Below are 16525 nucleotides of genomic sequence, written 5' to 3' on the forward strand. Positions count from 1 at the left end.
TTAGGAGAGGAGCCCTTGCACCCAGTGGACAACCATCTCAATATGAGCCAGCAGTGTGCACCAGCCTCCAAAAAAGTCATCACACTTTTAGGCTGCATAAACAGAGGGATAGAATAAAGATCACGTGAAGTGTTAATACCACTTTATAATGCCTTGGTAAGGCCACTTGGAATACTGCATTCAGTTTTGATCTCCATGATGTAAAAAAAGATGTTGAGACTCTAGAAAAAGTGCAGAGAAGAGCAACAAAGATGATTAGGGGACTTGAGAATAAAACATGAAGAACAGTTGCAGAAACTGGGTATGTTTAGTTGAAAAGGACAAGGGGAGATATGATAGCAGTGTTCCACTAACTCAGGGTCTGCTACAAAGAAGAGGGAGTCATGCTATTCTCCAAAACACTTGAGGGTAGGACAAAAAGCAATGGGTGGAAACTAATCAAGGAGAGAAGCAACTTAGAACTAAGGAGAAATTTCATGAGAGTTAGAACTATTAATCAATGGAACAACTTGCCTCCAGAAGTTGCGAATGACCCAACACCCAAGTTTTTAACAAGATGTTGGGTAACCATTTGTCTGAAGTGATGTAGGGTTTCCTGCCTAAGCAGAGGGTTGGACTAGAAGACCTCCAAGCCCTCTTCCAACTCTATTATTCTATTATTTGAAATTGCAACAGCACTGAGAAATGTGAATTATAACAGGTTCTCATACCATTGCAGCATCCCCATAGTCACATGATCATAGTTCATGTGTTTGGCAACTGGCATGTATTTACAATAGTTGCAGAATCCCAGGGTCATGTGATTCCTATTTGTGACCTTCCCAGCTGGCTTGAGGATGAATACGCTGGATTATCTGTATTTATTTGATACAATTTGGCCTAAAGGATTTCCTTAGCACTTTACTAGTAGAGTCTGAGGTTATTTTCTACTAAACCATGGTTGATCTTAAAGCTTTGGCAGAACTTCTGAAATATAAGGGTTTCATCCAGAGTTGAAACCAAATGTATTTTCTATTCTATTTCTCAGTCATAGTCATAAGATTTAATCTTTAAAGGTGATTTAAAAAAAGCATTAAGTACCTAAACATAGAATAAATTACATACAAACATATTTCTTGTTAATGTATTTGTTAGTCTATGGGTTAAGATCTAATGAATTAATAACTTATATGATAATCAAATCAACAAAAACCTCCTACCTCTTGCCGTTTGAAGTTCTGAACATACTCTTCAAACTGTTCATCTTTTGTTTCATCAGCTTTGCCTAGTTTCTGAAGCACCTGCAAGTGAAGAGCAGGAGAACTCATTGTTACTTTGAGCAGGTCTCAACAAATATCAGTTGAGTGATTATATTGCTTTGACATTATTGGTATTCATCTCATTTTGATAATGGGTTACTATTTTTTTTCTCATCAGTTTATATCACAATACTTATACAATACCCTGTTTCCTTGCAAATAAGACCTCCCTGGATAATAAGCCCAATCGGGCTTTTGAGCACATGCGCTAAAATTATTCCTCCTCCAAAAGTAAGCCCTTCCTGAAAATATTACAACACAGCAGCAGCCATGAGGTGACCATGCTTGCCTCCTCCTGTACCTCAAAAATAATAAGATCTCCCTGAAAATAAGACTAATTGCTTATTTTGGAGGTCAAAAGAAAATAAGACTGTCTTATTTTCTGGAAACCCAATAGTAGCTATGATGCTACTATTAAAAAACAGTCTCCAAGAAGGAAGTGTTGATTCAAAGCAATAACCATTTTATCTTCCTGCATCAATAGCCTGGCAATATTTTAAAAATTACCAAGAGTCTTAGCATATTTTCTTGAAGCAATAAATCTTTCTGTTGATTAATGATCCCAAAGGCTTCACTGCAACACAATAGAGAAAGAAATCTGGCAGAATAATAAACCACTATGCCAGTCAGGATGTTGAAGACCAAACTGTATTAAGCTTTCCATTACATGTTATGGTTCATTATTCCTGACAGTAATCAACATTACTTCAATCTGTGTCTAATTTTAAACACATAGCAATAGAGAATCAGGGAAATAAATTGGCTTGCCAGTTAATGAGGTATGAAATCTTAAATATGAACTGACAAATGAGTTTTGGGATTTGTCACCAACATTAAGCTTCAAGTATATTTAATGCCATACAAATATGTACAAAATAATTAAGGTGAATATTTGCATTGCTCAAAAGTATGCTGAAGAGACCAAGATGCAGAATCTCAATTAAGTAAGGCATAACATCTGTGGGTGAATTTCCAACACAGTGGCAATAGAAGCACTTCATTAATGAACAAATTGAAATAAAATGGAATGAGATTTTAAACAAGTGCAATGCAGACATACATATTTCTCCAGAAAGAGACTTCAGACACCTTAGGCACTGAAGAGTTTTGATCTGATATTCATAGAATAATGTAAAGATCAGCTGAATATGAATCAGACAAAATTGAAGCATGAACTTCCTAGATGGCAGAACTCAGTTATGCACACAGCGAACAACTTCACACTTACATTAAAACAGAAGAACATTTAAAGCTTGTTCTGCAAACTCTTATTCTGTTTGGTTGTCAGACTCCCTTGGGGGCATGCAGGGGTAACTTTGTAGATCCCATATATTTCTCTTCCTCTATATAAAGTTTCTGTTTCTTGCATTGCTGTAATGTGGGAGGGGTTTTGTTTGCACTGCTTTCAATTGGTTTTTTTAAAGTGGTAAAATTTAGTTCCTGCCTAGAACTCTTGCAATCACAAGCCTTTCAATAAAAGCTCTTTTTGAAGCAACTGCAGTTTCAAGAGTCCTGCTTTCTTGGGAGGATTGGAGAGGCAAGATCTTACACAGACTTTCTCTCTCTCTCTCTCTCTCTCTCACACACACACACACACACACACACAAACACACACACACCTGCAGCCAATAAATGTGAGTGCTGGTGGAGAAAGCCACATTATTATGTCATCTTTTGTTTTTATATTTCTGGATTCTGCAGGAGACAAATGTACATTGCACATCTGTCTGACCTGGTCTGATCATGTGCAATCAGAGACTATGAATACACACATGCACACACAATTTCTTCTGTAACAGATGATATCTGATATCTGAAGGTGAAGACTTAGATAGATCTCAAAAAAGAAAAGAAAAAAGAAAAAAAAGACTTAGATAGATCTCCTTGAATGAGAGGGAAGATGTCATGGCTTAGAGCCCTGAAACCTCATCAAATAAAACAGCTCTGACTCATCCTTGAGCCTCCAAGAGTAGCACTTCTCTGCCTAGAAAAACAAAAGCTGAAGATTAAAGTAAAGGCATCTAGAGAGAGACAACAACTGTTGCTTTAGTGAGAACTTTAGTGAAAAGGTGGAGGAGGCATTTGCTACAGGCAACAAGCTCTGTCTGTTCTCTGTGACAGCATCCTTCTAGATCACCTCATTCCCTTCATTCTTGCCTTTCTCTGTGTGCTTATGGTGATCATATTTTCTTGAAGATATAAGGAGAAATTCTGGTTTACCAGGATACTTTTTAAAATTGATGGTTATGAATTCAGGAGCAAAACCAAGAAAAACTTTAAAAAATACATATTCTAATTAAAAATTGAAAATATTTAAAATCAAACTATATGGGAAAAGGTACTTTTTAAAACATATTTTATTTGCAGTTTTCTTTTCATGCCTACATATTTTGTAGACAGTGTATTGACTGAGTCAAGTCTATTTTAAAAAACGTTAACAATAATACAAATAGATACGTGTAATTTTAATTTTCCAACTTCAACAATACTATTCTCTTTTTATAATCCTTTATCATTTTCCCATTGATTCATTTAAACATAAATAACATTTCTGTACACCTTGTATTTGTTATCCCCTACTAAATACTATTATTTAATATTTTACAAATTTCTCATTATTCTACCATACCTTCAATGTTCCAAATTTGTAGGATTAATAACAATACCAAGCATTAACAATATTTAATCAATCCCATGAGTGTATCTTAAGATCCCCACAATTTCTAATCCTTAATAGTCTAACCGTCTACATATACATATGCATATGCATATGACCACCTGAAAACTAAATTACACATTCTCGCAAACATATTAATCTCCAATGGATTTCAAAGAAAAACAATTACCAACCTAATCCAAAGGGAGACTCCCCCAAAAAACCAAGACACAGAACAGGACCACAGATAAAATCAGCAAAATTCTCCACAAACACAATATCAAGACAGACTTCAACATTGACCAAAAAATAGCCAACATCTTAAGAAACCCCAAAGACTAAATCCAGCTAGAAAACCAAGGAGTCTACGAAATACCATGCAAAATCTGCCCTGCAACATACATAGGACAAAAGAACAGGAGAATAAATGCACGCATCGCAGAACAAGAATGCAGTAAGAAAAAAAGAAAAAAACTTCTTCCCTTTTCCAGCACCTTAAAGCTACAGGACATGAAATTAATTTTGAAGGAACCAGGTTAATCTCCCAAACTGAACACTTTAACAAGAGAATAATTATGGAAGCTATCGAAATAGAGAAACACCCCCACAACATGAATAAACGTGAGGATACCTCCTGCCTACCATACATCTGGAAATCAGCTCTAGTCAACAAATGAGCCCCACCCACCATACAGGCTATTACAACATGAAACAACAACAGACACACAGCCAGCACCAATCTACCAATCATGATACAACCACACAACCAATCTTTCCACTTACTGAAACAAAGCACACCCCCATCAAGATTTATAGAAAGATGGCAGCTATGACCACGCTTTAAGCAGAAGATGACAAGTGAGACCTTGCCGAAACGTTGCCAAGACAATCTCAATCTTACATGGGAAAAGACCCAAATACAAGAAGACCAGCATATATATGTATGCATTTGTGTGTGTGTGTGTGTGTGTTAGACTAGTAGATGGAAATAATCATATCATTAATATTAATAGTGTGTGAAAGTATATTGTGATTTTTTGTCTTTTCTCTCTGTTCTATTATAAGCTGTTGAGGAGTTATCTGATTGATTCCTACTTTTTAATCCTTTCTCTTCTTTATTTTTAGCTTCTTGCATCTCATTTTGATTTTTCCCTTCAACTGCTTCTTCTAATTTTCTCATCTATTTCTTGGATATCATGTTCCTCTTTTTCCCCGAATTGTTGAGTGACTTCTACATTCATTTCTGTGACTTTAAATAATCCCCTTGTCTCCTTATCGTTCTTTATAGATTCATGGACATTTTTTAACATCAAAAGTATTTCTACATATACCTCATATTCCTTTATCATCCCCTGTAAATTCATCTTATAAATAATTTAATAAAATTACTCAGTATATTTCTATAATTCCAATATCTCAATATTTAAAGCTCATTTTATAATCTTTAAAATTCTTAAAATTCTTTAGTAATTTGCAACCTTATATTTTCCCAATAATATATCTGCCCAATTGTCCAAATTTTCAACTTATTTAGTTTTCCTTCTTTTTTCTTTTCTTCTATCACATTTTTTCTTTTGATTCATAGTGTTCTGCTGAATAACATTAATATTCCAAATCCAAGTTAATCCACTAGATTCCTCCAATATTTCAAATCTATAACCCAATAGCCAATTTTAATAAAGTTTAGTTATTTGCAAGTTAGTTACCTTTAAAGATCTTCAGAAGAGGAAAAAAAGAAACTCATTAAATGCTCTCAAATTATCCAAGTTATCTTCTAACAAAGTCAAGGTCAGGTCGTCTTCCAGATGTTATTACTTCTATTCTGTGTATTAGGCTTTATGTGTATTGAGTTCACTTTCACTTTCATTGAGTTCACTGTGGCTATAGTGCTGTAGTACTTCTCTTCATCCAGTAGATGACACTCTTATTCCCAAATCCAACCAAAAAGTCTGTCAAAAATAGCTGATTATTAATAAATCCAGGGGGCTTAAAAATACTAATAAACAGAACAGTTTCTCTCAAAAAATCACTTTTCAAATTGTTTCAGCTTTTCCCCCAAGCTTTCTGTGGTTCAAAGATTTCCTTGGGTTTCTTTCACCTCTTAATTTTCAGTTGTTTTCTCTTTGTGTTAAGTCACCGCTTTCTTAGGCTTAGGAGTTCTCTTTTAAAATTCTTGTATTTACACCAGCTCTTTAGAGTAAAAGTTGGTAATTATCTCACCCAGTTTCAATACTTTGTCCATGAACCACTCCCGGTTATCCCAGTTTTGTGACTACCAAAAATGGCCATCATACCTGCTGCTGTTTGAGAGAACTTCTTTGGACCTGACGAGGAAATTGCGAGTTCATTGTGATCAGGTGGCTATGGGTCTCCTGGCAGTGATTACCAGCTGGATTTTGTGAGGCTTGGCAGAGCCCGCTATTTTCCAGCAATTCTTGCTGCAACATCAGCTAGCTGTCTGGTATATTGAAAAAACAATTCAATGTTTCATATTTTTTTACATGAATGTGAATGACTGTACATTAAGTGTGGTATTTGTGTAGTAAAAATTAAATAACCAAAATAAAGAACTAGAACATGTTCAAAAAAAATAATCTAATAGTTTTTTGAAATAAAGAACTTTATAACAAAGGACAAAGGGTCACTACATCTATGCTCCACTTTTTAGGGATATTATAGGTAGTCTACAACTTAACAATCATTCATTTAGTGATTGTTTGAAGTTGTAACAACACTGAAAAATTGACTTACAACCAGTCATTGAATTTATTACTGTCACGGGTCACATGAACAAAATTTTGTTGCTTAGCAACTGACACATATTTATGCTAGTACTGTAGCTAGAAGTGTTTTTCTGAGTAATGTTTTTTAGTACAGTAAGTAGGTGTTTCCTTGAGTAAAGTTTTTAGTACAGTAAGTAGGAGTGTTTTTGAGTAATGTTTTTAGTACTGTAGCTAGAAGTGTTTTTCTGAGTAATGTTTTTTAGTACAGTAAGTAGGTGTTTCCTTGAGTAATGTTTTTAGTGCAGTAAATAGGAGTTTCCCTGAGTAATGTTTTTAGTATAATAAGTAGGAGTGTCTTTGAGTAACGTTTTAGTACTGTAGCTAGGAGTTTCTCTGAGTTATGTTTTTATTGTAGTAAGTAGGAGTGTTTTTTGAGTAACGTTTTTTAGTACTGTAGCTAGGAGTGTTTCTCTGAATAATTTTTTTAGTACTGTAGCTAGGAATAGGAAAGCTAGGAAAGAGTTTATGGTTGTAAAATGTAGACCTTTTTATTTATCCAGAGAATTCACCACTGCTATTATACTCGGCGTGCATATTCCACCTAGCGCTAATGCTAAGGAAGCGCTCTGTATACTTCACCTGCAGAACACACACCCTGATGGATTGTTTATTGTTGCCGGAGATTTCAATCATGCAAATCTCAGGACTGTGCTCCCTAAATTTCATCAAAATTTGCAACCAGAGGGGAAAAACACGCTGGCTGTTTTTTATACAAACATCCTGGGTGCATATTGGATGAAACCCTGCCCCCACCTTGGCTACTTGGACCACATCTCTGTTATGCTAATTCCAGCATACAGACCACTCATTAGACGTTCAAGACCAGTTCGGAAGCAGGTGAGGACCTGGCCAGCAGGAGCCATCTCTGCTCTTCAGGACTGCTTTGAATGCACTGACTGGGATATGTTCAGGGAGTCTGCAACCAATGGTGACTCCATTGACTTGGAGGAGTACACATCATCAGTAACCAGCTATATCAGCAAGTGCATTGATGAGGTCACAGTCTCCAAGTAAATTATCTCGCACTCCAACCAGAAGCCGTGGATAACTAGAGAAGTGCATGCTCTACTGAAAACCCGAGATTCTGCATTCAGGGCAGGTGATAAAGCAGCCCTAAGAACAGTGAGAGCCAATCTGTCCCAGGCCATCAGAGAAGCAAAGCGTGCACATGCCCAGAGCATCTACCAACACTTCACAAACAGCGGTGACACACAGCGTATGTGGCAGGGCATCCAAGCCATCACTAATTACAGAACATCACCACCTGCCTGTGAAAGTGATGGCTCACTTCCAGATGTGTTAAACAGCTTCTATGCCTGTTTTGAAGCACAGAATGACGTGACAGTGAGGAAGACCACACCTCCTTCCAACGACCAGATACTTTGTCTCTCCACTACTGACATGAGGAAAGCTCTAAGCAGAGTCAACCCACGGAAAGCTATGGGACCAGACAATATTCCTGGCAGAGTACTCAGAGGATGCGCCCAGCCGCCCTGTTCAGGATAACCCGCTCCCTCCTAAATAGGAGGGATACGGGGGATCCTTTGCAGGGCAGGGCTGAGGATTACGTCCAGTTTCTCGTGGACAAAGTTGCTCGGTTTCGGTCGGACTTGGACTCCAATTCTGCAGAACCAGCCGAGGCACTAAGGGATAATCTGGTAGGCCATCGCTGGGTTGAGTTTCAGGCTGTTGCCCCTGAGGACGTGGACAAGGCCATGAGAGCTGTAAGTGCCTCCATATGTGTACTGGACCCGTGCCCCTCCTGGCTGGTTGTTAACGGCAGGGAGGTGACACGGGGCTGGATCCAGGCGGTTCTCACCGCCTCCCTTCGGGAGGGGGTCTTTCCCCCCGCTCTTAAGGCGGCGGTGGTGAGACCCCTCCTGAAGAAACCATCTTTGGATCCAGCCGTTCTAAACAACTACCGTCCAGTCTCCAACCTCCCCTTTGTGGGGAAGGTTGTTGAGAAGGTGGTGGCCTTTCAGCTCCAGCGGTCCTTGGAGGAAGCTAGTTATCTTGACCCATTCCAGTCTGGCTTCAGGCCTGGCTACAGCACAGAAACTGCTTTGGTCGCATTGACCGATGACCTCTGGAGAGCCAGGGATGGAGGCCATGCCTCCATCCTGGTACTCCTTGACCTTTCATCGGCTTTCGATACCATCGACCATGGTATCCTTCTGCGACGTCTGCGGGAGGTGGGGGTGGGAGGCACTATTTTGCAGTGGTTCTCCTCTTACCTCTCGGACAGGTCGCAGTCGGTGTTAGTTGGGGGGCAGAGATCGACCCCTAGGCCCCTAACATATGGGGTGCCGCAGGGTTCGGTCCTGTCCCCCCTACTTTTTAATATCTACATGAAACCGCTGGGCGAGATCATTCGGCGGCACGGGATAAAATACCACCAGTATGCGGACGATACACAGTTGTATCTGTCTGCCCCGTGCCAACTCAATGAAGCGGTGGACGTGATGAACCAGGGCCTTGAGGCTGTTAGAGACTGGATGAGGGTTAACAAGCTTGTGCTCAATCCAGATAAGACCGAGTGGCTGTTGTGCTTCCCTCCCACTAATTTGGCAAGTGTTCCATCTCTCAGGCTGGGGGGTCAAATACTACGCCCCTCAGACAGGGTCCGCAACTTGGGAGTCCTCCTGGACCCACAGCTGACTTTTGAACACCATTTGTCAGCTGTGACCAGGGGGGCATTTGCCCAGGTTCGCCTGGTGCACCAGTTGCACCCCTACCTGAACCGGGAGGCTCTCACAACAGTCACTCGTGCCCTTGTGACCTCCAGGCTGGAGTACTGCAATGTGCTCTACATGGGGCTGCCCTTGAAGAGTATTCGGCAACTTCAGCTAGTCCAGAATGCGGCCGCACGAGTGATCGTGGGTGCACCTCGTTTCACCCACGTAACACCTATCCTCTGCGAGCTGCACTGGCTACCTGTCGATCTCCGGGTACGCTTCAAGGTGCTACTTGTCACCTACAAAGCCCTTCATGGTAGTGGATCTGGGTACTTGAGAGACCGCCTACTGCCAATTACCTCCACTCGACCAATTAGATCCCATAGATTAGGCCTCCTCCGAGTTCCATCTGCCGCTCAAGGTCAACTGGCAACCACGCGGAGGAGAGCCTTCTCGGTGGCAGCTCCGACCCTATGGAACGATCTCCCTGTGGAGATTCGTACCCTCACCACCCTCCAGACCTTCCGCACAGCCCTTAAAACCTGGCTGTCCCGTCAGGCCTGGGGTTAAAGACCGTAACCCACCCGAATTGTATGAATGTTGTGCTTTTAATGATGTACTGTCTTATGTGTTAATTTGTTTGTCCTCCCTTCCTTCCGAACTGTGAGCCGCCCTGAGTCCCCCCAGGGAAAAGGGAGGCATATAAATAAACTACTCATACTCATACTCATACTCATGTGCAGACCAAGTGGCAAATGTTTTCATTGACATCTTCAACCTCTCTCTGAGTACCACTCTTGTCCCAAAGTGTTTCAAGACAACGACCATCGTCCCCGTTCCGAAGAAACCATCAGTGTCCTGCCTCAATGACTACTGTCCCATTGCACTTACTCCCATCATCATGAAGTGCTCCGAGAGACTCATCTTGAGGCATATAAAGACCCTGCTGCCTGTAACATTGGATCTACTGCAGTTTGCATACCACTTGAATCGCTCCACTGACGACGTCATCTCCACTACACTCCATCTAGCCTTTACTCACCTAGAAAACAAAGACTCATATGTATGAACATGGCACGACATAACCGCGAACGTCAAAAGCGCGCCGACAACACCGCGGCGCTAAAACCGCGATGTCAAAAGCGCGCCAACAACAGCGCACCGACAACAGCGCGCCGACAGAAGCGCGATTTAACTTAAGGTAAGGTTTAGGGTTAGGTTTAGAGTTAGGTTTAGGGTTAGGTTTAGGGTTAGGGTTAGGGCAGGTTTAGGGTAGGTTTAGCGTTAGGTTTAGGGTTAGGTTTAGGGTTATGTTACAGCGCGCTTCTGTCGGCGCGCTGTTGTCGGTTTCAAACGGCACCAACTAAATTGGACAAATTTTTTTTAAAATCTTTGGAGACAATAGTGACTCGATTTATATGGCAAGGCAAGAAAGCACGAATTAAAGCCCAAATATTGCAAAAACGTAGAGAACTGGGAGGCTTCGGAATACCCAACTGGGAAGCATACTATAATGCAGCAATTATGACATGGGTGAAAGATTGGGTGATGTTGAGTAGAAGGCGCCTATTGGCTATAGAGGGACATGACCTCCCTCAGGGATGGCATGCCTCCCTCTGGCAAGAAAGAGACACCCCCCATAGGTACTTCATGGGACATTATATTCGGAAGATTTTGATGGGGGTCTGGGAAAAGATGAGGAAAAAATACTATCTTAGGGTTCCGTGCTGGTTGGCACCATTAGAGGCCTTAACGCATCCCAGTGTATTTAATTGGACAAGAAACATAACATATAAAGACATCATGACAGAAGATGGCAACATGAAAACAAAGATGGAATTAGAGCAGCAGGGCAGGAATCTGGAATGGTGGGAATATTTACAGGTTAGAAACAGGTTTAAAAGCGATAGGGTATGGTTTGGGATCTACCCAAACCCTCAGGGGCTAGATAAGATTTTGTTTGGTGGAGACAAGAAAATGTTATCGAAGATTTACCAATTTTTGACCTGCCAAGATGCTAATGAAGAGATGGACAAAAGCCTTCTAATAGCATGGGAGAGAAACCTTGGCTATGAAATTGAAATGGGCAAATGGTGGGATCTATGGAGTAACACCATTAAACTTACAACATCTACAGCATTCAAAGAAAACATATACAAGATGGTTTATAGGTGGCACTTCCCCCCAACGAGGTTAGCCAAGATGTTCCCTGGGTTATCTCCATTGTGTTGGAAATGTGGAAGAAAGGATGGCACATTCTACCATATTTGGTGGTCCTGTACTGAGGCCACGGAATATTGGAAAAGGATTAAAAAATGGCTAAAAGAGGTTACCGGGGCAAACATGGAATGGAGACCCGAGAACCTTCTGTTGTCACGCAGTTTTGACGGTGCAGTTTTGTCACCGTGCTTTAGTCACACGCACTTTAGTCTACTGCGGTTTTGTGGTGGAACCATGTATGAATGCTGTTCATAGACTTTAGTTCAGCATTCAACACTATCATTCCCCAACATCTGATGGGCCTGAACACTTCCCTCTGTAACTGGATTCTGGACTTTTTGACTGAAAGATCTCAGACAGTCCGGATCATGAACAACACTTCTAACACCATCATACTGAGCACTGGAGCCCCTCAAGGCTATATGCTCAGTCCCCTGCTGTTCACCCTGCTGATGCATGACTGTGTAGCAATGCACAGTTTGAATCACATCATAAAGTTCACTGATGATATGACCATGGTGGGTCTTATCAACAAGAACAACGAGACAGCATACAGAAAGGAGGTGAAGAAGTTAACGAAAGCCAACAACCTGTCTCTGAATGTAGACAAAAGAGATGGTTGTTGACTTCAGAAGGACACAACACAACCACTCCTCACTGAAAATCAATGGCTCCTCCGTGGAGATCATAGAGAGCACCAAATTCCTTGGTGTTCACCTGGTGAAGAAATTCACCTGGTCCCTCAACACTGGTTCCAAAACAAGGAAGGCCCAGCAGCGTCTTTACTTTCTTAGGAAACTGAGGAAGGCACAGCTTCCACCACACATCCTCACAACCTTCTAGAGAGGGACCATCGAGAGCACCCTGAGCAGCTGCATTATCACCTGGTTTGGGAATTGCATCATTTTGGATCGCAAGATCCTACAGCGAATAGTAAGGACAGCAAAGATCATCAGGGTTGCTCATCCCTCTATCATGGGAATATACACTACACGCTGCAATCGTAAAGCCAGAAACATTGTGGCTGACCACACACACCCCTCATACACGCTCTTTACTCTCTTGCCATCTGGAAAAAGATACAGAATCATTCAGGCCCACACAAACAGACTGTGTAACAGTTTCTTTCCACAAGCCATCAGACTCCTCAACTCTCTAAGTTCTTAGATTTAGAACTATATGTAGTTCTGTGTTCTGCTCTTTTTCTTTTTATCTATGTTGTCTGATGGTCCTGGGGAAATGTTGTTTCGTCTCACTGTGTACTGTACTGTATATTGTTGAAATGACAATAAAACCTACTTGACTTGACTTGACGATAACTGCAATATTCTGAGGTTGTATAGTCACCATTCACTTAATCACCATATGATTCACTTAACAACTGAGGCAAAATGATAAAATTGGGCATGACTCATTTAACAACCAACTTTCTTAGCAACAGAAATTCTGGTTGCAATAAAGGTCAACCTGTATTACAAGCTGTCATGTTCCAATATTACTATGATAAACTCTATTTATAGCTTTTGCATAGGGTGTGTTCAATTTTTTTTCTAGATTTCTTCTTACTGCAGTTCCAGTTGGATCCAGGCTACTTTAAAATTCAATTTCTGGCTGCTCTCTGTTATATTTGATCCTATTCTGCTCAGTAAATATTGTTAAATGTTATGTAAAATGTTTACATAACATTTTTTGCATATTCCATTGGACTGGGAAAAAAATTAAAACCAGGAAGGGATCTAGTCCAGGCATATAGTGATCTCACAGCCCTCCAATTGCCTATCCTTGAGCTGCCCTTTGATCTTGCAGGGATACAGGGTTGAAACTGCATAGGAACAAGCAGCTCTGTCAATTTTGACTTCAAAATACTTTTTGTAACTAAAGGAGACTCTTCGGGGTGTTGGATTATCTGCATAATACAGCACTGTATCTGTATCCTAGATAAGAACCTGAATTATGTGTTGAATAGCTATTAGTATCTTTAATGAGGGAAGGCTTAAATGTTGAATGAGAGAATATAGAATAATTGAGTTATTCTAACAGCAACTCTTATCCAGTGGTGGGATTCAAATAACTTAATAACCAGTTCTCTTCCCTAATGATCAGCTGGGTAGGCATCACTGGGTGGACGTGTGACCGGGTGGGCATGGCCAACTCGATTTCACTCGTGTGGTGGTGCCTGTATGGGCCAGGTGGAGTTGGGAGGGGACAGAAGAAAAGAAAGAGGGAAAGAGATTGGGTCTGTCTGTCTGTCTGTCTGTCTGTCTCTCTCTCTCTCTCTCTCTCTCTCACACACACACAGACAGACACACACACAGAGGATTGGATCTTTTTCATGCTCACCTCACCCCACCCCCTCTCTCGGCAAAGGCAGCACTTTGTGCTTGGTGGGCAAGGTGCTACTCACTCGGCTGCTTTCCCTCTTTTTTCTCCCCGTCTTCCTCCTCCAGACAAAAACTGTTAATATCTAACCCTATTAATATCTCTTCTTCGTTCTGCGGGTAAAGCTTCACCTGTTTTAGGCAAGCTTAGAAAGCCTGCCAGTGCTGTTCCTTGTTTGGTAATACTTAAGGAGAATTAGAGGCTAGAGAAATTTGATATTATCATCTCTGCTACAGGTGAGGCTGTCAGAAAGACTTTTTGGCAGGCATGCAGTGCCTTCTCCGCAGCCTCTCCGGCACTAATGAGAGATGCGGCTCTATTGCGCAGGAGAGGCAAAGCCTCTCATTTTGTACACACCATCCGCTGTTGACGGATATGCACATATGGGTAGCATGGTGGGTCCATCCTGGGCACAGAAGTTCTGTCACTAACCCGGCAATGTGGCCCAAGCCACAGGGGGGGGGGGACTATCAAAATGGGAAGCGTGCCTCTGCCTGCATAACTAGGGGGAGACTCTCTGCCCTTGCTCAAAAGTGACTCTTCTGCCATCACCCAATTCGATTTATGAGCACAATTAGACCCAAAATTTTAACTGCAAAGTGAGAGAGTTATAGTGAGTTTTGTCCCCATTTTAATTTTATGACCTTTCTTGCCACAGTTTTTAAGTGAATCACTCCAATGGTTAAATTAGTAACACAGTTAAGTGAATCTGGCTTCCCCATTGACTTGGCTTGTCAGAAAGTGGCAAAAAGAGATTCTGGGACACTGCAGTAATCATAAATATGAGCCAGTTGTCAAGTATAAAACATTTGATCATGTGACCATGGGGATGCTGCAACGATTGCATGAAAAATGATCATATGTCACTTTTTTCAGAGCTGTTGTTATATTCAAATAGCCATTAAACGAATGAGATTGAGATTTATTAGATTTATATGCCGCCCTTCTTCCAAGGACTCAGGGCGGTGTACAACAATTAAAAGAAACACATGATATAAAAGTTTTTAAAAAATTAAATGGAATATCCCAAACCCAATTAAAATTGACAATACATTTTTTTTAAAAAAATTCGAATTAAAATTAACAGTGATCAATACTGTATTTTGCTTGTTCAGGCCTGGCTGCTTGCTGGAAAAGCCAACTTTTTAGGGCACGTCGGAAGGACCGAAGGTCGGGGATTATACGAAGCTCCGGGGGCAGCTCATTCCAGAGGGAAGGTGCTTCCACAGAGAAGGCTCTTCCCCTGGGGGTCAGTAGCTGACACTATCTGGCCGACGGCACCCTGAGGAGGCCAACTCTGTGGGATTGCACTGGATGATGGGAGGCTACCGGTGGCAGTAGGTGGTCTCGCAGGTATCCTGGGCCTAAGCCATGGAGCGCTTTAAAGGTCATAATTAGTACCTTGAATCGCACCCGGAAGACAGCCAGCAACCAGTGCAGGCCGCTTAAAAGGGGTGTAACATGGGGGCACCTAGGTGTCCCCATGATAACCCACGCAGCCGTATTCTGGACCAGTGAAGCTTCCGGGTGCTCTTCAAAGGCAGCCCCATGTAGACAGCGTTACAGTAGTCCAGGCGAGAAAGGATGAGGGCATGAGTGACTGTGCACAGAGCATCCCGATCTAGGAAGGGGCGCAACTGATATACCAGGTGAACCTAGTAAAAGGCCCCCCTGGATCCAGAGATGACTTCTTCAGGAGGGGTCTCACCACCGCTGTCTTCAATGGCGGAGGAAAGAAGCCCTCCCGAAGGGAGGCATTCACCATCACCTGGATCCAGCCCCGTGTCACCTCCTTGCTGTTCGCAACCAGCCAGGAGGGGCACGGGTCCAGTGCACACGTGGCAGCACTCACCGCTCCCATGGCGTTGTCCACTTCATCAGGAGTAACCAGTTGAAAGTCAGTCCAGAGATGTCGCTCAAGACCCTCCCCCGGTACCCCGGCTGACTCTGCGCAATTGGAGTCCAGGTCCATCCGAAGCCGAGCAACTTTGTCCGCAAGGAACTGGACATACTCCTCCGCTCTACCTCGTAAGGGATTATCTGCAACCCTCCCATTCAGGAGGGAGCGGGTTACCCTAAACAAGGCGGCAGGGCGCGACTCAGCGGATGCAATCAGAGTGGCAATATAGGTGTTCTTAGCTGTCCGTATTGCTGAAAGGTATGCTCCAATGCAAGCTTTTAATAGTGCTCAGTCTGACTCTGATTTACTGGATCTCCAGCGACGCTCTAGGCATCTCTTTTGGCGCTTCATCTCCCGGAGGTCCTTGGTAAACCAAGGAGCCCTCCTGGATCCATTGCTGCGGATCGGCCGTAAAGGCGCAATCCGGTGGAGAGCCTCAGACACTGCTGAGTTCCAAGCAGCAACTAAGGTCCCCACCGGACTGCGGGCGAGAGTATCAGGCACAACACCAAGCGCCGTCTGGAAACCCTGAGGATCCATAAGACGCCTGGGGTGGAACCACCTAATCGGCTCCTCCTCCCTACAGCGGGGGATTGGTCTCCGAAAGTCGAGCC

General features: G+C 42.3%; 1 protein-coding gene across 2 annotated transcripts in view; it reads right to left on the reverse strand.

Moving 5' to 3' along the window:
- The window catches only part of AMPH (amphiphysin), a 228107-nt gene that overhangs the window by 167669 nt on the left and 43913 nt on the right, over positions 1 to 16525 (reverse strand). For both annotated transcript variants that reach the window (XM_087713101.1, XM_087713099.1), the window contains exon 2: positions 1200 to 1280. In XM_087713101.1, coding sequence (XP_087569227.1) covers positions 1200 to 1280 — 81 coding nt within the window. The remainder of the gene's footprint in view (positions 1 to 1199; positions 1281 to 16525) is intronic.

The sequence above is a fragment of the Thamnophis sirtalis genome, unplaced genomic scaffold (genome assembly GCF_051295495.1).
Source record: "Thamnophis sirtalis isolate CommonGarterSnake01/CBP01778 unplaced genomic scaffold, rThaSir2_p1.2 scaffold_4, whole genome shotgun sequence".
Taxonomy (NCBI): Eukaryota; Metazoa; Chordata; class Lepidosauria; order Squamata; family Natricidae; genus Thamnophis; species Thamnophis sirtalis.